This window comes from Paramisgurnus dabryanus, chromosome 9 (assembly GCF_030506205.2).
Source record: "Paramisgurnus dabryanus chromosome 9, PD_genome_1.1, whole genome shotgun sequence".
Taxonomy (NCBI): domain Eukaryota; kingdom Metazoa; phylum Chordata; class Actinopteri; order Cypriniformes; family Cobitidae; genus Paramisgurnus; species Paramisgurnus dabryanus.
In genome coordinates, this window is record NC_133345.1 from 32,897,544 (window position 1) to 32,925,121 (window position 27,578).

Here is a 27,578-nt window from a genome sequence, read left to right on the forward strand (position 1 = left end):
GAATATTTGGTTTCACTCTGAAATGATTTCCAGTCTCTTCTTCATTTTACCTCAAATGGTTCTTTAATGTCAGGAATGTTTCCATTTTTACTGGAGGATCCCATATATCAGCTCTCTTTATATCATGATGTTATTCTGGGACCCAAACACTCCAGATTCAGTTTCAGTCATTATTGTAATTTATTCCTCCATTGCGCTCGGTGTCGTCTTGTGTCTCTCTGCTGTTTCTTCTCTCCATCAGTAAGCTCTTGTTAAAACTCTGCTTCTCATTGACTTTAATTGCAGTTTGTCTTAAATGTGTGATTGAAGTACATTTTAAAGCACACAGTTAAGGGTGATTTAAGGCTGATTTACGTTGCTGTGAAATGCAGATGGAGATTCCCTGAAGGGACCTGCAGAAAAAAATCAGACTGTATTAACTAAAGCCAAACTCACAGGAGATATAATGTATGAAAACACTGCTATTAACATCTGTCTCAGCTACTGTAATCCAATCACAGGTTAACAAAAACAGACATCAGGGGCTCTGGGATACATGATGAGAAAATATGCCATTTCAATTTGATTGTCAGGTTTCTAAACAATGTTATACAAAATATTATAATATATTGTACCGCAGGGCTGTTGAATGCTTTATTCTGATTGGTTGAGAAATGTTCCCGGGTATGCATTATTTTTCTATAAATGGCCACCCAAAACCCAATGTGCCAATCTGCAGAAATTCAAGTAGGTCTCTGGATTTTGGTATTTCAAACCTTTTGACGTTAGTAATCATATAAACATTGCAAGTGAATTTTAGAAATCCCAACTAAATAAAATATAAGAATTCTGGCAGTCTGAATAATTGTGTTGAAGAATTCACCGTGTTAAACTAATTGAATTCAGTGTTATTAATCTGTGGTTTTCTGTTAGCTTTTTTGATCCTTCGTCCTGAGGTAGAGATGCATGTGTGACATTGAAATTATAATAATTATCTCACAGAGATTTAGTTTGAATAAAATGTGAGATGATTTTATACAGATTAAACGTTTGGGTCTGAATCCCTTTGGATAAAAATAAGACTGACCATGGATCAATCTAGATGAAATTTGAGTGAAGAACGGCACAGCGCGTCCTAAAAATGCAAATCCATGTGATAACAAACAGCTGTCCCGGGTTACTGAAGGGAAATCCAGCTCTAACTGGCCACAAACATGATATTTGATTAGGATTTACTTTACTCAGATTAGATTATCCAGCCTGATCCGCATCCACCAGCTGTTGTGTTTTTTTCCACATAAATCTGAAGCATAAATCTCAGCAGTATGTTGTTAGTATGAAGACAGACGTGAGGTCACTGATCTGTTTTATAGTTGATGTTAAAGCATTACACATTCTGTCTTTGCATGATGAAGAATAAGATGAAGATCAGTGCCTCATTGACATTTTTAAGTTTAATGAAATGTTGAGGTTATGGTCACTTGAATAGATTCACAGATTAAAATGTTATCACGTTTCTTTTTGTCCTTGGTGGATGATGTTTAGCAGAATGCTCACATGATTTATAAAACCAAAACAGATGCTTAAAGGTGCTGTAGAATGTAAAACTGTATTTATGTAGGCATAGATGAATAATATGAGCTCTAGCAGACCATCAGACTAGAATGACCATCCAACAACATTGATTGGTTAAACAATACACCAAGGTCTTTTAGACAGATTATTTTAGAGAGTAGAGGTGTTGTTTAATATTATAAGTTTTTTTTTTTTTTTGGTCTGGAACAATGATTAGGGTTTTAGTCTTATTTGTATTTAGTTGTAGACAGTTATTGTTTAGCCAGATTTTAATAGATGACAGGCATTCCAATAGATCAGTTAACTTCCCAAACTCTTTAAAAGAGCAGTACAACTGAATGTCATCAGAATCAAAGTGATAGGACATATTATTAAAATCACAAATTATTTCACCAAGGGGAGTAATATACAATAGAAACAGAAAAGGACCTAAAACAGCCTTGAGGGACTCCACATGACAACGTGATCATCTCGCACAAAATATTGTTTACAGACACACCAAATGATCTGTCACTCAAATAAGAACAGACCCTGAGAAACTTATTACATTTCTTACCCTAATGTAAACCTTCTGCATGCAAAAGTCAGCTGAATAACAGACCAATCTTAATATAACACCAACTGTGACCCTTATTATTCATGACCCTTTCAAATAAGGTAATAACAGACCATTTGATTATAAAGGAAAATGCTAGGGTTGTAAGTGGACATGTAAAACTGTCTCTAGATCATTGTTGAACTTTATAAAGATATCAGAGAAAAATGTAACTTATTTTAAACAATCTTTGGCAGCTTTAAACATTGAGCACTGCAAAGAATTTAAAGTATAACGTTTTGGTCTGAACAAACGCTTCAGCAAACTCATGTGACATTACCAGGCACAATAACTGCGTGAGGGCTTTGAGTTCACTGTGGGCTGTGAAGTGATGCAGTGTTAAAGGTGTTACACTACTGTATCATTTAGACAACATTGAGATGCAGATTCTTATCTGAGGTAGAAAAATGAGAAGCAGGTAATGCTGGGTCTGCTGTGTAATCCATGCGTTTCATATTTTAGCATTGTGCTTCCTAAGAGAGTCTATCAGATCGTTTACTTTATTAAATGGCGCACAAAATGCATGAAAAGTATAAATGAATACAAATCCATGAAATTATACAGTGGATCCTGTCAGCATCATGATTCTTGTCCCAGTGTTGTTTAGTGAAGGTCTTCATCTGATCCTCTGATGACTTAAAGTCATCATGGCATATCTCAGATAGCAGTATTATTATATTCTTGGCAGACAATTTATTTCATTCCCAGAATGCATTGGGATGAGAACAGTTAAAAAAAAATGAGATTGCAGATATGATTATAGAAATGTGGATTATAAATGTCTGTTTTATGACATAAATAATTCTGATCTTACAGACTCTAAACACAATATTTGAGTCTATAATGAGGTTCAGTGTTGTTAGTTGAGCACAATTCAAACTTTATTTAGATCATCACGTACTGTATGTTTTCATGTAAGCAATGCTGTGTGATTAAAGTGCTGAAGTTCTCTTCTTCCATCATACTGTGTCAGGTCTCTCATAACGTTTTTATTGCAAGAAGCCTGAAGTGTCCCTGAGCCCTGCGGTATGTTGGCACACTGGACTGAGATCAGTTCAGAGTTTGGCGTGTTGTGTTGATGCACACATGATAGCTGTGTTGAGGGAGATCTCTGTACAGAGGAGCTGTGGATGAGTTTTAAAGACTAAACCATCTCGCTTCTCATTTCAATACTTGACTATTTGTGTCCTCTGGGTGTGTTTGTGCTGATATTTTACATTAAGTGTAACTGTATGACAACTCTTTATATTATGAGCTGCTTCTTTATAGTTATCATTTATCACAGGATGACGAAAGTTCAGACACTTTGCATGAATGATTTTGTCTTTTGACTTGAGGAGAGTTTCATGAGTGATGTTTAAGGCAAGCATCATCATCATCATCATCATCATGAAGTTGAACGCTTTCTTCTATCAGTAATGCTTACTTAAAGTCACAAAATATTATTCTCACCACTAGACGTCACTAAACAACACCAACAGCCACAGCGTGATGACACTAGCTGCGTTTCCATTACCCATTAAAGGCGGGGTGTCGGAAAAGGGAGTCAGGTCAAGTACCAAAACACACGTGAGCCAATCAGCAGTAAGGGGCGTGTCTACTAAATGACATAGTTGCCTGGGTTGCGTATGTGTGGGGTGGGCCTATCAAAAAAAGGGTCCAGATTCTATTAGAGTAGGGGTGTGTGTGTTTAGGTGATTTCAAATGTCAACATTAGCTTTCAGAGATCGTACATCCCGCCTTTAAAGGGAACGTTATGCCCATTTTTACAATAATTATAAAAGTCTCAGGTGTGTACATGTATCGCACAAAAGTTTTAACGCTCGCATGAGCGTGGTTTTTAATGTTTGTATAATACTCGTACATCTCCCTTGGTTAAAAATAATGCCCAGTGCGGTGAATGTGATATTGGTAAACCTATGAACATCAGTCGCTGTGATGTTTGAAATGATCGCGAGAGGAAAAACTACATTCAGTCGCATATTATCGGTAAATGGAAACACTGTCATTTCGCAATAGTCTTTTGTCGACATTTAGAAAATAATGCAATGGAGACAGCTGCTGTTTAAGAGCGTGGAGCGATGAGAGTTGACACTGACTTCCTTCACAATCATGCTGATGGATGATATATTAAAATAAAGTTCAGTGCTACACCGACAGCCTGTGATTTGACCTTTATACTCAAACACAATATCTGAGCTTTACTCTTTTCTTATTCTGTACTGTGATCACAGAGAGATGAGTCAGTCATCATCTTCATCTCATAGTTTGATGTGTTGTTGGGATGTTTGGTTGATGACAGACTGACTGAGATCTCTCATTAAAGTTTAGACTCTGTCACGCTGAAGTATAAATGGACTGATATCACCTCATCATCACTTCATCTCAAGTTCAGTTGAGTACTGATGTCCTGAATTCAAATAAAAAAACTCAACAGATAAACTGGAGTTAACATTTCAGGAAAACATTCATCATCTCTGTACTGCACTGTTGCCAGAAGTGATTTAATGTGTTGCTATAGTGTTTCTAAGGTGATCTGATGGTTCTCAGGTATTTTGAGAAGTTGTTATGCGGTTGCTATGGTATTCCAAGTGGTTGTTATGCAGTTACTAGGGTATTCCAAGGGGTATCGAGTGGTCGTTATGCAGTTGCTATGGTTTTTCGAATGGTCGTTATGCAGTTGCTAGAATATTTTGAGTGTTTGTTATACAGTTGCTAGGGTATTCTGAGGAGTCATTATGCAGTTGCTAGGGTATTCCAAGGGGTATCGAGTGGTTGTTTGCATTTGCTAGGGTATTCCTAGTGGTCGCTATGCAGTTGCTTGGGTATTCCAAGGGGTTTTTCGAGTGGTCTTAATGCAGTTGTAGGATATTCCAAGTGGTTGTTCTGGAGTTGTAGGGTATTCCAAGTGGTTGTTATGCAGTTGCTAGAGTATTCCAAGGGGTATCTGAGTGGTCGTTTGTAGTTGCTAGGGTATTCCAAGTGGTCATTATGCAGTTGCTAGGGTATTCTGAGGGGTCTTTATGGAGCTGCTAGGGTATGCCAAGGGGTATCCGAGTGGTCGTTTGTAGTTGCTAGGGTATTCCAACTGGTCATTATGCAGTTGCTAGGGTATTCCAAGGGGTATCCAAGTGGTCGTTTGTAGTTGCTACGGTATTCCAACAGGTCATTATGCAGTTGCTAGGGTATTCTGAGGGGTTTTCTGAGTGGTCGTTATGCAGTTGCTAGGGTTTTTCGAGTGGTCTTTATGCAGTTGCTAGGGTTTTTCGAGTGGTCGTTATGCAGTTGCTAGGGTTTTTCGAGTGGTCGTTATGCAGTTGCTAGGGTTTTTCGAGTGGTCGTTATGCAGTTGCTAGGGTTTTTCGAGTGGTCGTTATGCAGTTGCTAGGGTTTTTCGAGTGGTCGTTATGCAGTTGCTAGAGTATTCTGAGTGTTTTTTTTATACAGTTGCTAGGGTATTCTGAGGGCTCATTATGCAGTTGCTAGGGTATTCCAAGGGGTATCAAGTGGTCGTCTGCATTTGCTAGGGTATTCCTAGTTGTCGTTATGCAGTTGCTTGGGTATTCCGAGGGTTTTTCGAGTGGTCGTTATGCAGTTGCTAGAGTATTCTGAGTGTTTGTTATACAGTTGCTAGGGTATTCCAAGGGGTATTGAGTGGTCGTTATGCAGTTGCTAGGGTTTTTCGAGTGGTCGTTATGCAGTTGCTAGAGTATTTTGAGTGTTTGTTATACAGTTGCTAGGGTATTCTGATGAGTCATTATGCAGTTGCTAGGGTATTCCGAGGGGTTTTCTGAGTGGTCGTTATGTAGTTGCTAGGTTTTTTCGAGTGGTTGTTATGCAGTTGCTAGGGTTTTTCGAGTGGTGGTTATGCAGTTGCTAGGGTTTTTCGAGTGGTCGTTATGCAGTTGTTAGAGTATTCAGAGTGTTTTTTATACAGTTGCTAGGGTATTCTGAGGGCTCATTATGCAGTTGGTAGGGTATTCCAAGGGGTATCAAGTGGTCGTCTGCATTTGCTAGGGTATTCCTAGTTGTCGTTATGCAGTTGCTAGAGTATTTCGAGTGTTTGTTATACAGTTTCTAGGGTATTCTGAGGGGTCATTATGCAGTTGCTAGGGTATTCCAAGGGGTATCGAGTGGTTGTTTGCATTTGCTAGGGTATTCCTAGTGGTAGCTATGCAGTTGCTAGGGTATTCCAAGGGTTTTTTCGAGCGGTCTTTATGCAGTTGTAGGATATTCCAAGTGGTTGTTCTGGAGTTGTAGGGTATTCCAAGTGGTTGTTATGCAGTTGCTAGAGTATTCCAAGGGGTATCTGAGTGGTCGTTTGTAGTTGCTAGGGTATTCCAAGTGGTCATTATGCAGTTGCTAGGGTATTCTGAGGGGTCTTTATGGAGCTGCTAGGGTATGCCAAGGGGTATCCGAGTGGTCGTTTGTAGTTGCTAGGGTATTCCAACTGGTCATTATGCAGTTGCTAGGGTATTCCAAGGGGTATCCAAGTGGTCGTTTGTAGTTGCTACGGTATTCCAACAGGTCATTATGCAGTTGCTAGGGTATTCTGAGGGGTTTTCTGAGTGGTCGTTATGCAGTTGCTAGGGTTTTTCGAGTGGTCGTTATGCAGTTGCTAGGGTTTTTCGAGTGGTCGTTATGCAGTTGCTAGGGTTTTTCGAGTGGTCGTTATGCAGTTGCTAGGGTTTTTCGAGTGGTCGTTATGCAGTTGCTAGAGTATTTTGAGTGTTTGTTATACAGTTGCTAGGGTATTCTGATGAGTCATTATGCAGTTGCTAGGGTATTCCGAGGGGTTTTCTGAGTGGTCGTTATGTAGTTGCTAGGTTTTTTCGAGTGGTTGTTATGCAGTTGCTAGGGTTTTTCGAGTGGTGGTTATGCAGTTGCTAGGGTTTTTCGAGTGGTCGTTATGCAGTTGTTAGAGTATTCAGAGTGTTTTTTATACAGTTGCTAGGGTATTCTGAGGGCTCATTATGCAGTTGGTAGGGTATTCCAAGGGGTATCAAGTGGTCGTCTGCATTTGCTAGGGTATTCCTAGTTGTCGTTATGCAGTTGCTAGAGTATTTCGAGTGTTTGTTATACAGTTTCTAGGGTATTCTGAGGGGTCATTATGCAGTTGCTAGGGTATTCCAAGGGGTATCGAGTGGTTGTTTGCATTTGCTAGGGTATTCCTAGTGGTAGCTATGCAGTTGCTAGGGTATTCCAAGGGTTTTTTTCGAGCGGTCTTTATGCAGTTGTAGGATATTCCAAGTGGTTGTTCTGGAGTTGTAGGGTATTCCAAGTGGTTGTTATGCAGTTGCTAGAGTATTCCAAGGGGTATCTGAGTGGTCGTTTGTAGTTGCTAGGGTATTCCAAGTGGTCATTATGCAGTTGCTAGGGTATTCTGAGGGGTCTTTATGGAGCTGCTAGGGTATTCCAAGGGGTATCCGAGTGGTCGTTTGTAGTTGCTAGGGTATTCCAAGTGGTCATTATGCAGTTGCTAGGGTATTCTGAGGGTTCTTTATGGAGCTGCTAGGGTATTCCATGGGGTATCCGAGTGTTCAGTTAAAGGCCCAAATCAAGTGAGCTGAACTTTAACTCTTGATTTTATTCTGCTCCCTGGATTTCACTTGTGTTTCACAGGTAGTTAAAGTCTGAAGCAGCTAATGAAGCATCATTACTATACAATTGTTTTATATTTTTTATTTCAGATATTTAATATGGGTTAGTTATGACCTGTACATCTTATATGGTGTGTGTGTGTTTCAGTCTGTTCCAGCATTATTGTTACTCTCGGGGTGGGATGCGTCACACTTCATACACCTGCATCTGTGGAAGGTAAACACAAACTCTCTACACTCACTAATGATCCGTGTATAGAAAAGTGCAGAATCAGTGTTTAATTACTGATGTTCACACAAACACAACACAACACAACAGTCTTACACTGCAATAATACAGAGAGAAGGAGAGAAAATCATTACTACAACACTATCGTACACTTCAGAGACTCTTTACCTTTAGGTTCTTCTACTGAGAAACTGTGTAGAACATGTAGACGGGTAGATGTACTCGTATAGCAGTAGTTCACACAATAATTAGCATAATATGCAAATGAAATATGATAAGTCTGATATTTTGTGTCATTCTGTGCACACACACACACACAGTTAATGTGTTGAATTCCTACAGTGGGAATAACTCTTCAATCCTGCACTATGGACACGCCGGTGCTCCCAATGATAAAACCATTCAGGATGGAGACATGTGGTGAGTGAGAGATATAATAATAGTTGTTATATCATCATGTTATTCTGCATGTCAGTAAACATGTATGTACTGCGTGTTGTCTTGTTTCTTCATTATTCATGGTTTTTAATGTCACATGTATACTGTAATGATACACGTCCTCTTAAATAACATCAATATTCTTAACATTTACACACTTTACTGTCACTTTACATGCGTGTGCACATTCACAGTAAACTCCAGCATTATCATATTATATCAGCAGTGACACACTGACCCCTGCTGGCTGTTTTTAACGCAAAGGTTTAGTTATTTAAAACTGATTTTGTGTGTTTTATTCCTGCCAGTCTCTTCGATATGGGTGGGGAATATTACTGCTATTCATCTGATATCACCTGCTCATTCCCAGCCAATGGAAAGTTTACACCTGACCAGAAAGCCATTTATGAAGCTGTGCTGAAATCTTCCAGAACCGTCATGGCTGCCATGAAACCAGGTCTTTAAAGGGGGTGGGGGTAAATTGGGAGTTTTTTAAGGTTTTATTGTGTTTATGAGGTACACTGTAATATGTCTTTATGCTTCGCTTAAAATCAAAGCATTATTTTTTATATATATTTTACTTTAATTCTGCACCGCTGTTTAGTTCCTGGGTCTATGAAGCCCCTCCCTCAAAAGTACTCAAGATGCTCAGATTGGCTACATTGTAAAAAGTGAAACACTGGATTAACCTAATAAAATTGAAGTAACCATTCACAATAAAGATTTTACATTGATCTAATGTTTAGAAACCATTCAGTTCAAACTATTTTTTTGCATTTCATGCAAACTCTTTTCTGAATTTGGGGTAAATCTAATATTTTAAATTGGCTTAAATAAAAAAAAGATTTTTAAAAGACTTGATCTAAATTCAGTTTCCTTCAATCTGAAATATGTATTCATTCCAATATAAAAGGCTTCACAATTGACAATCTAAAATTTTTAAATTATCTCAATATATAAATACATCATTCCGAGACAGTTCAAGTAATCAGTTCATTTCAAGTTCAATTTCATATATAGCATATTAAAATGAATATATCAAATAAGAACAAATAAGAAAATGTCAGTCCAAATAACATGATACAGCAGCTGCGGTTGAGGGCATGTTACTGAGGACCTTTGCTCCAGTTCTTCATCACTTGGCATATCCTGGCGAGAAAATAAATAACCCCCATGAGTAAATAAAGAGTACACCACCCTCACATTCATTTCCGCCTTCGCAAATGTAAAACATAAAGCATATAAAATCCACGTTCATATCGGCATTGAGCGCCCAGAGCATTTAGCCTAAACTCCGAGCAGCAAAATCAGTGTAACATTACACGTCACATATTGAGCTGATTCATTTAACGTTAATTGTCGGCAGAGAAATGCAATATACTCAAGCCTTAGTCATGAAAACAACTTTTTACAAGATTCAGAGCGAGAAAATATTTTTTCCTTTCATAATCTCTAGGGATGCTCCGATCAAGATTTTTGCAGCCGATACCGATCACCGATTTGTAATCTTCGTGATCGGCCGATACCGATTCCGATACCAATTTTTTAAAAGCTGATATGCAAGCTCTTTGATGACTGTAACTGTTACATTTTTATAGATAAAATAATACCACGGATGTTGCCTTTGTTATATTACTTGCAGTAATTGGGTATATTATTGTTTTAATAGAGACTCAAATAAATAAGCACAACAAATATTTATTCTGCAAAGAGAAATTTAATATGGCTATAAAAAGGCTTATGTCTCCTAAAATTACTGAAAATAAAACACTTCACAGTCTTTACTGTATTAATTAAATATACATGCATTCGTATGAAGTATAGAAGTTCTTTAGTCAAGAGCAGAGAGTGATTTTTTTGAGAGATAAATTAGGTTACTGCAGCTTTAAGACATGAGAGAGAGAGATTGGTCTGTTCACGTGCACTGATGACAGGCTGCTGTGTGTGGGCGGCGGCTGAACACAGACAAGCAGCTGTGAGGGAAATAAAAGTTTAAATGCTCAAAACTTGAAAACGCATGCAAATAATAAACTTTTGGCGTGAGGATGCAATTGTCTGTGATAGATATGTGTTGTATACGCTGTTTGATGGGGATGTGAAGACGCCTCGCGCTGTTGACCGGAGCACGTCCGCATAGAAAATACGCATATCTCTGTAAAGGCAAAGAGAGACATACAAATCTGCACACTGCACATGAGCAACGGGTTGTAAAAATGCTCTCGCTACGTAAAAAATGTCTTTAATTGCAGCCGCATTCAGGATCCTTTTGATGAAAAAAGTAAACCGAAAGATCGGTTTATGAGATCGGCAGATTTAGCGAGCACCGATCGAGTCATTTAATGCCATTATCGGCCGATCGATCGGAGCATCCCTAATAATGTCTGTTCAATCAGTCTATATAATATTATCCCTATTACATTATGCTAGGTCACGCTAGCCTGTAAACCTGGCTATAGGTAAAACGGTGACAGTCACCTTATAAAAACTGAACTACCTTATAAAAATTATAGTGTGAGTGCTGAAATAAAGGGAAAGGATAACGCAGACGTGCAATTTTGGTTAATTCCCCCTTACCTGAAAAATGAGTCCTGTTCGCGTTGTTCAGCAGATAACCGTCGACTGCGTTCAGTCTCTCCCTGAAGAACTCTCTCGAGTTTGTGCGCATGTGCAAACCGTGCTTAATCTAATAAAAGCAGTTTGATCGAATGTATAATTTGAAATTCATTGTTATGTAATAAATTATATTGTGTCAATCTAATAAAAGTAGTTTGATCAAATGTATAATTTGAATTTCATTGTTATGTTTTAATTTATATTGTGGGGCAGGGTTTATGGAAATTTTGGGGTTTATGATGTCATTAACCCAGGAAGAGGCTTAGTTGTAGGCAATCCAGCCATTCGCTGTAGTTTTTCTGTTAAAGCAAATATCAGTCCTTCCAGAAAAAAGCTGAGTTTTTTTGTGATTGTTGCGGGCAAAAATCCTTGATATTGTAGCACATTTTCTTAAAAAAAAAATGCAATGGAATATGCAGGATATTTATGCAATTTTTATGCAATGAAATTGCGTGAACTTGCAAAAAACTGTTTGCAGCTTTTGATTGATGTTCACGTCGCATAAATGTGTCACTTCCTAACATTACACATGCGCAGTCATGTACCCTGTTGTCATGGGAAAGTAAATGCAAAAACTTTTTACTTTCTGCTACGAAAATGTGGGGATTGTGAAATCATGCAGGCCCAGCATATTTTGCGAGCAGAAATCTGCAATTTTTGCGGCGAAAGTGCAGCGTTTAAAAAAAAAAATGCGGCCCCCATATAAATATGCAGACTTTGGCTGATTATGCATTGAATCATGCGATCGCATATCGCGTTTTTCTGGAGGGACTGAAATATATCCCGTTGCATTGAACTTTGAAGATGTTGTTTATGCTCAAACAGCAACATAACACACTAACTAAAATTAAAAAAGTGGATTCAATATCAACCTTACCTTTAAAAAATAAAATCTGACAATGTCGTTGTCTTATAATTGGTTTTATAAAATAGCTGCTTCTGATTGGTTGAATCACTCATATGAGTCTTTACTGTATGTCGATAGTCTAATCTACTGTTTAAAAAGTGATTTATTATTACCATAACTAATAAAAGTAACTACTTACGGAACATTTCTCTTTAATTATATTGCCGTTTTGACCATTTTATAGAAGAATATTAGTCATGCGAAGCTGTGCATTATTTACTGCTTGTAAAATATTGCGACCGTTTGCTTCTTGCATTACTGTATAAAAGAATCAGTTTTCAAATGAAATAAATAGGATATAAATGTGTGCCATGCAGTAGTTATATTGATCTCTATTTCTCAGGTGTAAAATGGACAGAGATGCATCGTCTGGCTGACCGGGTTCATCTGGAGGAACTGGTTAAGATCGGTATTGTGCGTGGTGATGTAGATGAGATGCTGAAGGTTCATTTGGGTGCTGTGTTTATGCCTCATGGTCTGGGTCACCTGCTGGGCATTGATGTCCATGATGTTGGAGGATACCCAGAGGTCAGTACTACTGATAGGTTCATATTAACTACTGAAACAACACATTCATCAAGACTGCACAAAGTCTTCAGGCACTTTATGGTTTCTTTTATTTAAAAGGTCACATCGTACTTTTTTCAATTATATCAATTAATGTTATGATTTTGACAGAAAAATATTTAATTTGCTGCTGTGCCTTTAAGATCTCTAATGTGATTGACACATCTATGAGCACTGAATATTCATCCGTCTGTAGTTTAGATGCAGATGATTTTATACTTTAAATTATGAAGAAAAATCTCAAAATGTCCTCCATGCAAAACTAATGAACAAGGAGTCATTTGTCTATTATATGAGTCTATGATTAAGTTCAAGTATTTGTGTTCAACAGGGCACCGAACGCATCGATGAGCCGGGTCTAAAGAGTCTTCGTATGGGTCGTGTGGTGGAGGAGCGGATGGTCCTCACAGTGGAGCCAGGAATTTATTTCATCAATCATCTCCTGGATAAAGCTCTAAATTCACCCGATCACAGTAAATTCATCAACAACGATGTCCTGGCTCGATTCCGCGGCTTTGGAGGGGTCAGAAGACTTCTGTTTTATTACAAACTAACCAATTTAATTCTGTCTATCTACTCTTAATCCAGTCTCTTAGTTTTAATAGGAAATTAATTCCAGACTGGCTTAGACAACATGAAACTGTTTTTGAAAATTGTTGCAGTAAATATTAAACTTTAGTTAAACTTACAAAAAAAAACCTAAGTACTTGAACTTTAATTGTTTGGGTTTAACTATTTTATATATTACATCTAAATATTACAAACATTATGCAATACCGTTAAATTAATATTATTTATATTAACCATTACATAACTAGTTAAAACTTATTTCATTAACACCAAATGCAATTCCATTTGTTGATAATTTATCGATAATTTATTAATTTATATTTGCAATTTGTTAATTTATGTATTTGTTTTTTCTTATGTTGCATGGCACAAACAGTAAAGTTTTTTTGTTTGAATTGTTACGGCCGTGTTTGTGTGCAGGTGCGTATTGAGGATGACATCGCTGTGACTGCTAATGGTGTGGAGCTTCTCACCTGTGTTCCTCGAACCGTGGAGGAAATCGAGGCATTTATGGCAGAGGGGACATCCAAACCCTTCAGTCCAATCAGCAGTGAGAAATTCTGAAAAAAGCACACGACGATGATGATGATGACACTCCATTTCTAGAACATGACTGTCTTTACTCTTCATCACAGTTAATGAATATCTTGTATATTTCAGTCAATAAAGGGAAATCAATCAAACATGAAGTTAATATATAACAGCTGATGCTTTGCTGACAGTGAGATTCATTATATAAATCCATATACACTGCGTGAGACAGTACAGTATTTAAATATCATGAAGTATTATAACAATCAATTACAGGATCATTTATGCATTTATGTAGCAACTATTTTAACATTTATTCTTCAATTTTTTGATTACTCCCTGTGATTTACTCTGAACACTTCATAACAGTTTATAAACTTTGTTTACAGTATTTTCAGCAATGTGTGAGAAGAAATATATGGTTTATTTTTTCAATAAACATCTGATTTTCTAGCATCTCACAGCTGTGTTCTGATATTCAATATTCAGCTGAATATAGAGAAAATATTACATTTTCTTGACAGTCATACAGTACTAGAAATTACTCTTATTATGAGCAACCGTTATACTGAATTAGTAGACTTCAATAATTTTGGTACAATAATGACACAGTTATAACAACTCCGTGTGTAATTCAATATTAACGAGATGTTTAAAAAACTAGATGGGATTAAGCTCTCCTGTTGAAGTTTGTATTTCAAAGTAATATATAGACACCCATGGATATCTGTTGTTATTCATTCTATATGGAGTTTACTGGAAGTTAAGTTTGTTCTACGAAAGCTGTTTTGTTTATTTTGTGACTGCTGAAACCGTCAAAAACCATACAAAACTGAATGTATTACACAATACAAGTCAAATATACCTTAATTTTCCAAGGTGAATGAAACTCCACAAAGAGACTGACACGCGACACCAAGTGCATCTGAAAAAAGGATAAATCCATGTCTTAACATTACAATTATAATATGCTTTCAAAAAATATATCATCTATAAATGTATATTAAATGTAAACATCAAATCAATCACTTGACTTAATGATTTAATGAATTTTGTATAAACACAGCTCATACCTTGGAAACAATATATACGGTGTGACTATACAAATCAAAACACATAAATAGGAAAATGTTCGCGTTATTTTGTCACTTATTGGGGGCAGTATGCTAGCTGGAGCCATTCATTTTCAGCCTTTGTGCTATGCTAAGCTAGCGAGGGCTGCGTCAGACAGAGTTACGGGACGCACGGAGATGAGAAAGGTATATACAGTATGGACTTGATACAAAAAGCAGAAAAATGCTGGAAGTGCTTCTCGGGTGTAAAAAAAGTGTGTAAATACCTCCGGTGCTCTTCAGTGGAGGGATCCACATATATTTTAAAATAGGGTCTGAGGCACTCAGGAGGATAAAGATTAAAAAGCCTTTATTAATACATGGCTAAGTAGAAGGACTTCTACTTAGCCATGTATTAATAAAGGCTTTTTAATATTTATCCTCCTGAGTGCCTCAGACCCTATTTTAAAACAGTATGGACTTATCTAACTCTGGGGGATACGGTGAATAAGATAAATTCCCAAAATGTGGGCATGTTCCTTTAAACATGAATGAAATGTAATGTAGATAAACAAATGAGCTCTGCAAGCTTAAGATCTTATAAGGTCAGAAATAAAGCAGGACTGGTAATGTGATGTAAAAATATAAATACATCATGTGCTTACATGTCTGAACTTCGTCCAATCATATGTCAAGGCTGAAGAACGGTGGGGGATTATTGGTTGTCCCGATTATAAACCACACCCACCTGTCTTCTGGCTTCATCCATGATTTCAGTCAGGAGTTGGGATTCTGTCAGGGATATTTTACTGCTCTCCTTCAGTCCTGTACACACACATGAGGAGCACAAAATGAAGATTATTACATTAACATATATCTGTTTGATTGCGGTGTTCATAAAATGAAGATCTATTTTGCGTGATGTAGTTGTCTCTGAACATTTAAATAAATAATGCTAAAAGTGCCCGATCTCCTTTAAATAACACAGCAACACAGGAGGAGGAGGAGCTCAGGAGGAGGAAACTCAAAGCTCGGCCCACTCAACTCCAGATGGGTCGGGCAGTACATTTGCTGAGACACCTACAGAAAACATCACTTTCACTTATAAAACAAAAAACATTAACACTACAGATCAACAATACAGCATTAGAAATCTGTGACCCAGAGAAGAAAGTGTTGTGTGGGTTTGGATCATTTTTACATCAGTTTTAGGTAAAACTGAATTTTTGAGGTAAACAACTGCTGGATATGTATGAAGGTTTTGAGTCAAAAATACTCTACATGTTTAACAAGTCAAAATAATTAAAAACAGTAAATGAAGGATTCATAATAAACGTTGTGATGTCAGCTCACAGTGATGTTGCCCTCAGACCCACAGATGTTGGCATCATTGTGGAGAACACAAGCGATGGTACAGACACACACAGCCATCCCCAACAGTTTGGGGTGGTAGATTAGTGAACCTCCTGTCAGAACTGCAGGCATCCTTCTAAAAACCATGAGTCTGAATATGACAAACTAATTACAACTAAATGGCCTATTCTAACTAAAACAGAACCACAACTAGTGATTCATCAACTCCTGTCAGATAAACACGTTCAGATCAATGATCATGTTTAAAGGGTTACTACACTTTCATAAAAATGTTTTGAAACTTTCCTCACCCCCACGTCATCTAAGATATTTATGTCTTACTTTGTTTAGTCGAGAAGAAATTACGTTTTTAAAGCAAACATTCCAGGATTTTTCTACATATAGTGGACTTTAGCAGTTTGCTGTTTCAAATTCAATGCAGCTTTTGTTAATTATTAATAATTTCATGAGTCTGTAAAAACTTCTGGGCACTTCTTAAATATCTAGCAGCAACTATCTACAATACACACCTATATAAGGTTTGGAATGTCTTTTCCTGCTACTCTGAGGATTGTTTATAACGGCAGTACGATCGTCTGTGATACTCCAGGGAAAGCAGTCGATTTCATTGGAAAACTCGGAGATCCGTCCTAACTTCATACCCAACCTAAGTTGTTTTTCTTGCTAAAACTTGGGAGACTGCTGTAGTTATTTAAGATTGGTTGGCCTCAAATTATGGGACGCACGCGGAACATGTTTTGTGAGTAAAATATTTTTTTTTTGAGAACTGTCGTAAACGACCTTATATATTTGTGTTATTTTGAACCAACGTATTTTCTGTACAGCAGCGAATTAAAATGTTAGTCAGGTATGCTATTGGGTTGTCGCCGTTGCTGGATGAGGTGAAGTTTAAGGTCGGTGAGGTTTTTTTTTTTGTGGGATTTGTGGAGGGAGGGGTTGAGGAAGGACCTGTTTTGGGTGAGACTTTTTCATCTGAAATTAAAATCTTTCTAAGTGGTAAACCACTCCAGTATAACGTACCCTTATCTACTAAGGTAGTAAAGTAATTTTTTGTTGATGTTTGTGTTTATGTTTGGTTATATTGCTTTTGTGGATTATGTATTTATTTTTTTTATTATTTGGGGTTCTATTTGGGGAAAAAAGGTAGTGTGCAGCCCAACAGTTTTGGTTGGGTTATTTTTGTTGTTGTTATTGTTTTACAAAAGCAGCATCCTTATCTACACTTTTATTTCAATAGTTGATGGGTGATTTCAAAATGCTTACTCTTAATGTGAAGGGGATGAACCATGCGATTAAACGCAAAAAGATACTGTCCTGGCTTAAAAAAGAAAAAGTCCAAGTGGCATTCTTACAAGAAACACATTTAAATGATATTGAACATGCCAAACTACAGCGAGACTGGGTGGGTCAAGTTTTTTCTTCTTCTTTTAATTCAAAATGTAGAGGTGTTGCAATTTTAGTTCATAAAAAATTCCCACTTAAATTGGAAAGAATGATTAAAGATAAAGAAGGTAGATATGTGATTATTGAGGGCCACCTATATGGAGAAATGGTCACATTAGGTTCTGTATATGCCCCAAATTCTTTTCAAAACACATTTTATGCATCTTTGTTAAAGGATTTGGCATCCTGTTCTAGCCCATTTACTGTTATAGGTGGTGATTACAATTGTGTTATGGATGCTAATCTTGATCGTAAACCACCCCTAGCAACTAGTGACGCCAGAAAGTCTATGCATTTAAAATACCTATGTAATGACCTTAACCTCCTTGATATGTGGAGACTTTTACACCCTAAAGACATAGATTTCACCTTTTATTCAGCTCCACATAAATCATTTTCAAGGATAGATTATCTTTTTTCATCCAAACTAGCCTTGGAAAGATCTGTATCGTGTGATATTGGTGATATTTCAGATCATGCTCCCTTAACTGTAGAATTCCAACCCCCTTTTAAGGATCCAACATGTAAAGTCTGGAGACTTAATTGCTCTTTGCTAAACAATCCAAAATTTTTAGATTACGTGAAAGCGCAATGGAATTTCTTTTTAGAAACCAATGATCTGCCAGATGTCTGCCCGTTACTTTTATGGGAGGCAGGCAAGGCTTTCTTAAGAGGCGCAATCATCTCATATGCTACATTGTTAAAGAAAGAGACTATAAAAAAGGAGGTAGAACTTGAATCTAGACTTGTAAGTTTGGAATCTAGGTTTAAAGATTCATTGGATAAGCGCCTCTATAAAGAAATACAAACAACAAGATCTGCTCTTGATCAACTTTATACACAAAAAGCCAAATCATCTTTATTTTTTGCTAAATTCAGGATGTATGAAACGGGAAATAAACCAGGGAGACTACTAGCAAGATTGGTTAAAGGTAGGCAAACCGCTAATGTAATTTCATCACTTAAAGATATTAATGGCAAAACACACCATTTGACTAAGAATATAAATAAAATTATGAAAGAATACTACTCTAAACTTTATTCCTCCGATACCTCAGCACCTGAGTATGTAATGAAACACTTTTTAGAGGGAATTAACCTTCCCAGGTTAAATGAAGAGCATAGAAAGCAATTATCGAGCAATATTTCTAAGGATGAGATTTTAGAGGTCATTGGTCTTTTAAAAAATGGTAAAGCCCCAGGGCCAGACGGTTTTGGTTCAGATTTTTACAAAAAATGTGGGCACTTAATTAGTGATCAATTACTTAAAGTTTACTCTAAATCATTTGTAGAAGGAACATTACCTCAAACTTTCTTTCAAGCAAACATACATCTTATTCTGAAAAAAAATAAACCTTCCGATGAGTGCTCAGCATACCGCCCTATCTCTTTAATTAATACAGATAGTAAAATTCTTTCAAAAATTTTAGCAAGACGATTAGAGACATTTTTGCCTCTTTTAATTAAGGAAGACCAGACCGGATTTGTGCGCGATCGGCAGTCGTTTACCAACGTGAGACGCCTCCTTGGCATCATCCAATATTGTAACCAGACTAAACAACGAGCTTTGGTAGTTTCTCTTGATGCCGAGAAGGCGTTTGATCGTGTGGAATGGGCTTATTTATTTGAGGTGCTGAGGCGATTTGGGTTGGGAGATGAGTTTGTGAAATGGATTCAAATACTTTATAAGTCACCCCAAGCTGCTGTTTTGACCAACGGCATGCGCTCCCCTGCCTTTAATTTGAATCGTGGAACTCGACAGGGTTGTCCCCTGTCTCCACTTCTTTTTGCTTTGGTTCTTGAACCACTGGCAGAGACTATTCGTAACCATGCTGATGTAGTGGGTATTGAAATTAATAGGGCTAAACATGTGATTGCTTTATACGCCGATGATATTTTATTATTCTTTGCAGAACCTGAGAAGTCGGTGCCAGCTCTCATTAATATAATAGATATTTTTAGTTCTTTCTCAGGCTATAAAATTAATTTTAACAAATCTGAAGCATTACCCCTTGGAGCATTTGGTAATATTAATTTGCCTGATTTTCCATTTAGGTGGTCAATTGAAGGGTTCTGTTATCTGGGAATTTATATATCGGCAAATTTAAATAAGTTATTACATTTCAATATCACCCCCTTGGTAAAAAAAATTAAAGGTGACCTTGATAGATGGATGGATTTACCTTTATCATGGTTGGGTCGAATAGGGTTAATTAAAATGAATATCCTTCCCAGACTATTGTATCCATTACAGATGACGCCACTTTATATTGGCAAGAATATGGTTAAAGATCTAGAAAAGCATTTCTCAAGGTTTATTTGGCACAAAAAGAAACCAAAAATGAAATTTTCTAAGCTACAATTACCAATAGAAGCTGGTGGTCTTGCCTTCCCTAATATACGTTTTTACAATTGGTCCTGTCATGCTAGAATCTTTTTAAACTGGTGTCAGGATATGCACTCTACTATGAATATTGACTCTTTTTTTACTTTGCCATACTCTCCAGCCAGTCTGCTTACTGGTACATTAAGTAAAATCACTCCGAATATGAAAAACAATCCTTTTCTTCAGAATACATTGAAGGTGTGGCGAGATATTTGTAAATTTTTTGGTAAAGATCGCTCCCCAGTCTTGCTGACACCTATCATCAAGAATCAGCAATTTCTTCCTGGTGTGAAGGATAGTCTATTCCAGCAATGGTATGACAATGGAATTAGATTTCTTATTCATTTATTCGATGGTGATATGTTGTTATCTTTTCAGCAGCTGCAAGATAAATTTAATATTCCAAAGCAGCATTTTTTTTGTTATTTACAAATTAGACATTTTATACTAACTAAGATTCCAGATTCCTCTCCTACTGTGTCAAAATCACCAATTGTTGATCTATTAATTCGAGACAATAAATTAAAAAGAGTAATTTCGGTATTTTATACTTTATTTCTTAAGAATGTTGGTGCCAATGTCTCAGCCTTTAAAAACGTGTGGGAGAGAGATTTTGGTGGTGTTCCTGAAAATAAAGAGTGGGAGAAGGCCTTTAAGTATTTTGGCAGTATATTTATTTGTAATAAAGCAAGAGAAACACAGTATAAAATTTTCCATCGTTTGCATTATACCCCTTACATTCTTAATAAAATTAATTCGCAAAGGTCAGCATTGTGTTCAAAGTGTAAAAGTTGCATTGGCACTTATAGCCACATGTTTTGGTTCTGTCCTTTAATTTCAAGGTTTTGGAGCCAGGTTCAAAGAAGATTACAGATTATATTTGGTTATTCTATATGTAAAGATCCCTGGCTCTTTATTCTAGGTCTAGTACAAAAAAATAACACAATTGCATCAGGGGATTTGATTCTTGCTCAGAAGTTGCTCTTTCTTGCCCGGAGATGTATTTTATTTAATTGGATTAAAGACACACCACCATCAATCCATCAGTGGTTCCAAGAGGTTTATAGAATTCTTCCATTTGAAAGAATTAGTTCATCACTTAAGGGTAATATGGACACCTTTAGATGCATCTGGTCCCCCTTTTTTGACATTTTACCAGACTCAACTAAAAGAACTCTAGAGCTCGGACAGCTAGACATATCTTGAATGTTGTATTGCCTTTTTTATATTTGATGATGTTGCTATACACTACCTGAGGGGTGGGAGGGAGGGGAATTATTATTTTTATTATTATTATTATTTATTTATTTTTTTCCCCCCTTTCTTTTATTATGTATTTTTTTTTTTTTATGTCTGTTTTTTTTTTTTCCTTTATATGTGTTAATGTGTGTATGTTATTTTTGTTAAAAATTAATAAACATTAAGTAAAAAAAAAAAACACACCTATAGTTGCCTACTGTATAGTGATGGAAGAAACAAACTAGCAATGCTGACATTGTGGGCACGCACATCAAATTTCTGGGGCGATACATTTGTTTCAACCTGCTTGTTACTTTAAGGTGCGTGTCATGCAATACCACTTCTCGCCGCATGGTTGTAGTTTTTTTTTTACTAAATACTGCAATAAATACGTGAAGGAGAACCACTGGAAGCATTTGATAGTTTGAGCTTTCAGTCCTGAGGTGTTTTTTTATTTCACAGCAACCGTTTGAAAATTTGTGTCACTTTCAACCAGTCAGTGTGCTCACGCTAGACTTGGGGGGAAGCTGAAAAGTAGGGGCTTTTATCTTGGTACTGATGAAATTTCATCGACACCAAGGAAGGAAAAGGTTTTTAAATAAATTGCGGAAAATTCTAACTAAAACAGTATTGGGGCGGTTTCCCGGACAGGCATTATCTTAAACCAGGACTAGGCCTTAGTTTAATCAGGAAATAACTAGTTTTAACAAAACACCCTTACTAAAAACATTACTTGTGTGGATTTTGAGGGAAAACAAAGAGCACTGGTGCATTTTAAGATATGTCGGTTGTTTTCAATTTGGACAGCTCTTACATTTATTTTAGTATAGGACTAGTCTAATCCCTGTACGGGAAACCGCCCCAAAATGTTCATGATTTAATTTGAGAGAACTAACAAAATTCTACCGTCTGTTAAAATTGTATGCAAATATCTGATAAAATAATAAAGATACAAGTAAAACATGTGAATAAGCAGCATTTTCAGTCACACATCTTCCATTTACATCCATATATAACTTTTCCTCTGATTTCTAATATTAAAAATATCATAACTTTCTCAATCCCCAATGTATTTTTACAATCCAGGTATCTTTATAAATGGGAATGTCTGCTCTGTCTAGTCATATGATACATTTTGAGCTTTGGGGTTTTTAAAAATTTTGTCATCATACCTAAACAAAGCTTTTTGAAACTTCGAATCAACTGAACCAACCGCTTATAAAGGATTGAAAGGTTTTGAAGCACTCAAAACAAATAAACATGGCACCACCTGCTGGTAAAAACGTTGTAAAGCAACAAGATCTGATTCAAGATTCAAGATCAAAGAGTATAGAAGTATAAGAGAGGAAACTCAATAGAACGTTCCATTGCAACACCAGCGCCCAGCAGCAGCCCCACGAATCCGCCATTTTGGAATGAAAGCGAATCGGGAGTCCATTAAAAGATCAAATTCAAACTGAATGATGATTACACAGAATAGCATACAATCAGACCAGTGATAATTAATCCCTTTTTACAGCTTATTTTCAGATATTTAGACAAGTCTTCCACTTTTATATAGGCTAATTTTACATAGATACATACCGACATAAACTCATCCACACAATAATATTTTGGCTGCATATACATACACATATACACACATATACATCTGAATTGCTCGAAATGTATTAAGTAAAAAAAAAAAAAAACACAGCCACTGTCCAAAAGTGGCAATTATACTGTAGGATAACAGACAGAGCAATGCATCATGTTCTATAATATTATAATGTTTGTAGGGGGATCAAGCGGATTAATATGTACAAAATATATTTCATACCTAGTGGAGTTGGTAACTAATAATAGTAGTAAATGTGTAAAGTAGCATAAAATAGAATTACATAATAAAGCAAGAAAAAATACCTCAAATGTGTATCTATTTAATGATTGGATTCCACAACTGATAACAACAACAAATCAACACATACATACAAGACAATACAGCGTTTCGTGTAGGTGTAGCAAGTGAACAAAAGTTTAAATTAAGAAACTTACTATTGGGCTTCTGATTTGGCTGTGAGATTCGCTGAGAATGAATTGGCTGTGAGAATTTTCATTCCAAAATGGCGGCCGCGCTAATGGAGCGCCATCTAGTGAATGTTGCCAAAAACGAAGAGAGTTTCCCCTCTTGTACTTCTATACTCTTTGTCAAGATTCAAGATTTGGATTGTCATGTCTGTCTATTCAGTTCTTATTTTTTTTACCTCACGAGAACAAGGGTAACAGGGCAGCAAACAAAAACAATTACAAAAAGTGAACATTTAAAAAGTACAAAAATAAATAAATTGCAATTAAAAAGAAGAATAAATGATAAAAAGTTTAATAAAAGTAAGAATAAAAGTACAATAAAGAGTAAAAATCAGTGTACGTTAATTTTACACTCTCCAATCAATCAGTCCAAACATTTTACACTTTTTTTCAAAATAATTTCAAGATTTTTGTAAAAATGTTTTTAGGAAAAATAAATGATTTATTGTAACTAAGCCATATTAAAAAGTGTATTCTATGTTTTTAGTTTTATTAAGGGCAAACAGATCATTAACATTTAACTCTAATTATGCACATGTTTGTCATTAAATCTGTCTATACACAAAAAAGAAAGCAAAATAATAGTGTTATTGGTCGAAGGATAAATGTTTTATAAACTTGCATAATAAAACTGACCCGGGTTCACCTAACCATATTAAAAACTTGGTAATTTGTGATCAACCCCTCCAGTGGTGAACACTTTTCGAAACAGTCGAACCACTCGAAAACAAAAGATTCGTTAAGGTCATCACTAGTTACCTGATGATGTCTAGCAGCATTTAACTTATAATTTTCAGCAGTAGTTACCTGGTGATGTTCATCGGCGAGTGTTTTTAAAGCCACACAGAAATCTTTACTGTTGTTCCAGTGCCGCAGATTCCCCGGCGGGTCGCCATCATCACTGATGATCACATGTGAAGAATCTCATCTAAAGTACGGCTTTGGGTTCAGGTAAGCTCGAGGTCACGTGCTCTGTTACACTGTTACTCTGAAGGATGAGCAAACCACCAACAACTCTTCTATCATAAAACATAAACAAGTATTTGTGATGGGTCGTAGAAAAGTTTAAGAATGGACGTTTATTTGCACTTCATTACACTCAGGTGTATGATGACATCACAGTGACGTCGTCGAAAGTCTACGCCAATGAGGATTGTACGCTTGTGTAACACAAACAAATGTTTAAATAATTAGTTTTTATAATGACATTAATTATTTATAAAATTAATTTAATTATTAAGTTAAAAAAAATAATACATTTGAAATTATGTTCATCAGTGTGTTAATAAACTGTCAGTGTGTGTTTGTAGTCAGTAGATGGCGCTGTGACTTCAGTGTAAAATCATCCATTAAACAACACCGTCAAATAACTTACAGACAAGAAATCATTTTTAAAGTTTAAATAATCATTATTTAATTTTTTCATTTATATTACAAATTATTAATAAATCAAGTAAATTATAAATCATTTAATTAAAAATAATTAAAAGTGATCAATAATGCTCATGTACTGTTTGTGATGCACATGTGTATTTTGTTGGTTTTCAAATGTAAAAAATGACCTATATATATATATATATATATATATATATATATATATATATATATATATATATATATATATATATATATATATATATTTAATAATTAATTGAATGCTAAGTAAAGAAGATGTGGACTGATACAACAAGATTCCATAATCTTTGGGGATGGAAGTTTTTTATTAAAAATAATCTTTTGTTTGCTTTAGTCTATATTAATTGTGTAACACTGTTAGGTGTGTGTGTGTGAGGGATGCTGTGTGCGGTTGTCATGACGACAAGGTACCAGCTGGGCAATCTGTATGCAAATGGAGGTGTGCGGCCTAATCTGGCGGCTGTAAGGCAGGACCTGGTCACCATGACAACACAACCTATGTGTTGTTGTTTTTTTCCACCCCAAATGTACTTTTTTCCAGATTCAGGGTTATCATGACACTGACAAAATACCATAGTACAATGACGCTTTCATATAGTAATACTGTAGTACTCATATATGTCATAGTGAATGATCATATTATGCTATATCTTTACATATAATTTTTTTCATGAAAGTTTGAAGAAGATGGTCTGAAACAAAGAGTACTTATAAGTGAAGCTTACAGTTAAATATAGTTCATGTGTTTTTAAAATATATTGAAATATTACATTCATCAGTCAAATAAATGTATTATTACACCACTGCATACATATTCAACATGCTGGTATACAATGCACGTTTTATCTTTGAAGAAAATACTTGTTAAAGGGAAGTTTCCCAGACAGGGCTTATCCTAGTCCCAGAATAAAATGCACATTTGAGCTGTCTTAATGTCAACAGATCTTGCACTGACATTTCCTAACATAAATTGCTGAAACTGTTTTGTCTTAAGATGCTTACCACTGTTGTTTTTGGTAAGATTTGTTTGTAAAAATTTAAATGTCCTAATATAAATAAGACATACTCCTATATTAATCTAAACCCTGCAATGTTAAAAATATGCAGCATTTTCATTTTCAAATCAACATATATTTTTATGCTACTTTAACTTAAAAAATTAAGCTAAACAATTTCAACTTGATTTTATAAGTTTTGTCAACTTTTAACAAGCCAAACTTAAAATAGTAGGTTGAATTGACTTGAATAACCAAGTTGATTAACTTCATGTTGCACTTTTTTACAGTGTGCACTGAAAACTGCTCCTTAAATTTTTATACCTGAAAATAATACATTATAGAATTAATGTGTAGATTTTCATGTTTGTTTTTCTAAAGAAATGTGGTGCACATTTTTCTGTATGTTAAATGTTTTGACAGTATTGAACTTGTTTTCTTTCTGTCAGGAAATTGGGCATCATTTGTAATGTATAACAAAATATTAAATCATTTATTTGGTTGTAAAATAAATAATAAAATTCCCCTGTATTGTCACTGTGATGTTTTTGACTTCCTCTTCCTCTGTCATTGATATCATCTTCATCATCAGGTCCAACATCTTATTAACTAAAGTGATATCATCTAATTCACTGCTGGTCTTATTATTTTGTCCAAGCTCTGCATGATTTCAAATTAAATGCACAGTAATGACACACAGAAGATGTGATAGTCATGATGTCTGTAATTATGTCTGTGTGTGCATGTGTGTGGTTATTAAGGAGATGATGTAATATTTATGCAGTAATGCTGAATTTCATCTGACACCTTCAGCAGAGACTCAAGGTCACAGAGACGATGAGTTTGACAGCGAAGCAGCTGCGCTGTCACCAATGTGTGTGTGTGTGTGTGTGTGTGTGTGTGTGTGTGTGTGTGTGTGTGTGTGTGCATTAATATTGGACATTATGAAACCAAGTCACATAAACAGTGTTTACCTGAGATTTAAATGCTGTATTTGTTGAAGAGAGATGTGTGTACAGTATATCAACAAAACTGATACTTACAGGACATACAACAGGTACAAAATAAACCTGTAAATGACCATCCAAACTCGAAATAAAATCTGATTCATTTAATCCAATTAAAGTAAACATGTCAAATAAAATGTTTTTAGTTTAAGCCTTATACATTTCAACAGCAGAAGTCTAAAATACCTGTTAGAAATCAACACTGACTTTAACTGGATGTGCTGGTAGATGATTATGACTCTTGAGTATGTAAAAACACTTTATAGTGTAAAATAAGTTATAATCCTATAAAAAAGTCAATTTACATTTCTAAGCTAAAAAACACATAAAAGGACACAACTGTACCTGCTCCATTAATTGTATCTTGAAAGGGTTTACATCTCTCAAATCACAAGAATCTCAGCTTTTTAAAGATATGTGACATGTTTTTTGTTTTTGACTTGTTGTATGTCATGAAGTTTTCTGTCAAATAATGCAGTGTTTCTACCACGGTACATTGGTCAACCTTAAAGTTATCGTGCAGTTTTATGCAAATGTGAGTTTATGATTAAAGATTAATTTGACCTGATCACTGTGTGTTTATTGTGATCAAATATAATCAAACCCAATAAACATGAATAATATTAAAAAGCATTCACAGACTAATGTTGTGTTGAGCAGAGACGCTGTGTCTCCTGTGGTCTTTGAGAGCCGATAAAGCGCTCTTTCTGTTTGATAACACGATGTCAACAAAGAGAAAGTGAGAGAAACTGGAAAGAGATGGAGGATATCTCTCTGATAACACTTAACAAACACACATCCAGACGGCTCCAGAAGTCAGCGTGAAACTGAAGCCTTCACATCACAAACACAAGAGAAACTCTCAACAGCTTTAAACGTCCAACTGTGACTCAAACAACAAATCAAACTCAACTGATTGGATTTTCTTATATAATCTGGGATTTCTCTCACATCACAAACAACTTTTTACATTTCTGAAGAAAATATGAGAGGGA

The 27,578-nt window shown here is 35.8% G+C and overlaps 1 protein-coding gene and 1 long non-coding RNA gene across 2 annotated transcripts in view; one reads left to right on the forward strand and one right to left on the reverse strand.

Annotated features, from left to right (window-relative positions):
* The window catches only part of LOC141282557 (uncharacterized), an 83,702-nt gene extending 79,185 nt beyond the window's left edge, over positions 1–4,517 (reverse strand). The window contains exon 1 of the long non-coding RNA XR_012337347.1: positions 51–4,517. This is a non-coding gene — a long non-coding RNA (uncharacterized lncRNA). The remainder of the gene's footprint in view (positions 1–50) is intronic.
* Positions 1–14,065, forward strand: part of pepd (peptidase D) — a 76,707-nt gene extending 62,642 nt beyond the window's left edge. Inside the window, exons 10-15 of the mRNA XM_065257915.1 lie at positions 7,898–7,966; positions 8,321–8,398; positions 8,725–8,873; positions 12,280–12,464; positions 12,835–13,026; positions 13,494–14,065. Coding sequence (XP_065113987.1) covers positions 7,898–7,966; positions 8,321–8,398; positions 8,725–8,873; positions 12,280–12,464; positions 12,835–13,026; positions 13,494–13,637 — 817 coding nt within the window. The 3' untranslated portion in view covers positions 13,638–14,065. The remainder of the gene's footprint in view (positions 1–7,897; positions 7,967–8,320; positions 8,399–8,724; positions 8,874–12,279; positions 12,465–12,834; positions 13,027–13,493) is intronic.
* Positions 14,066–27,578: the final 13,513 nt, after the last annotated feature.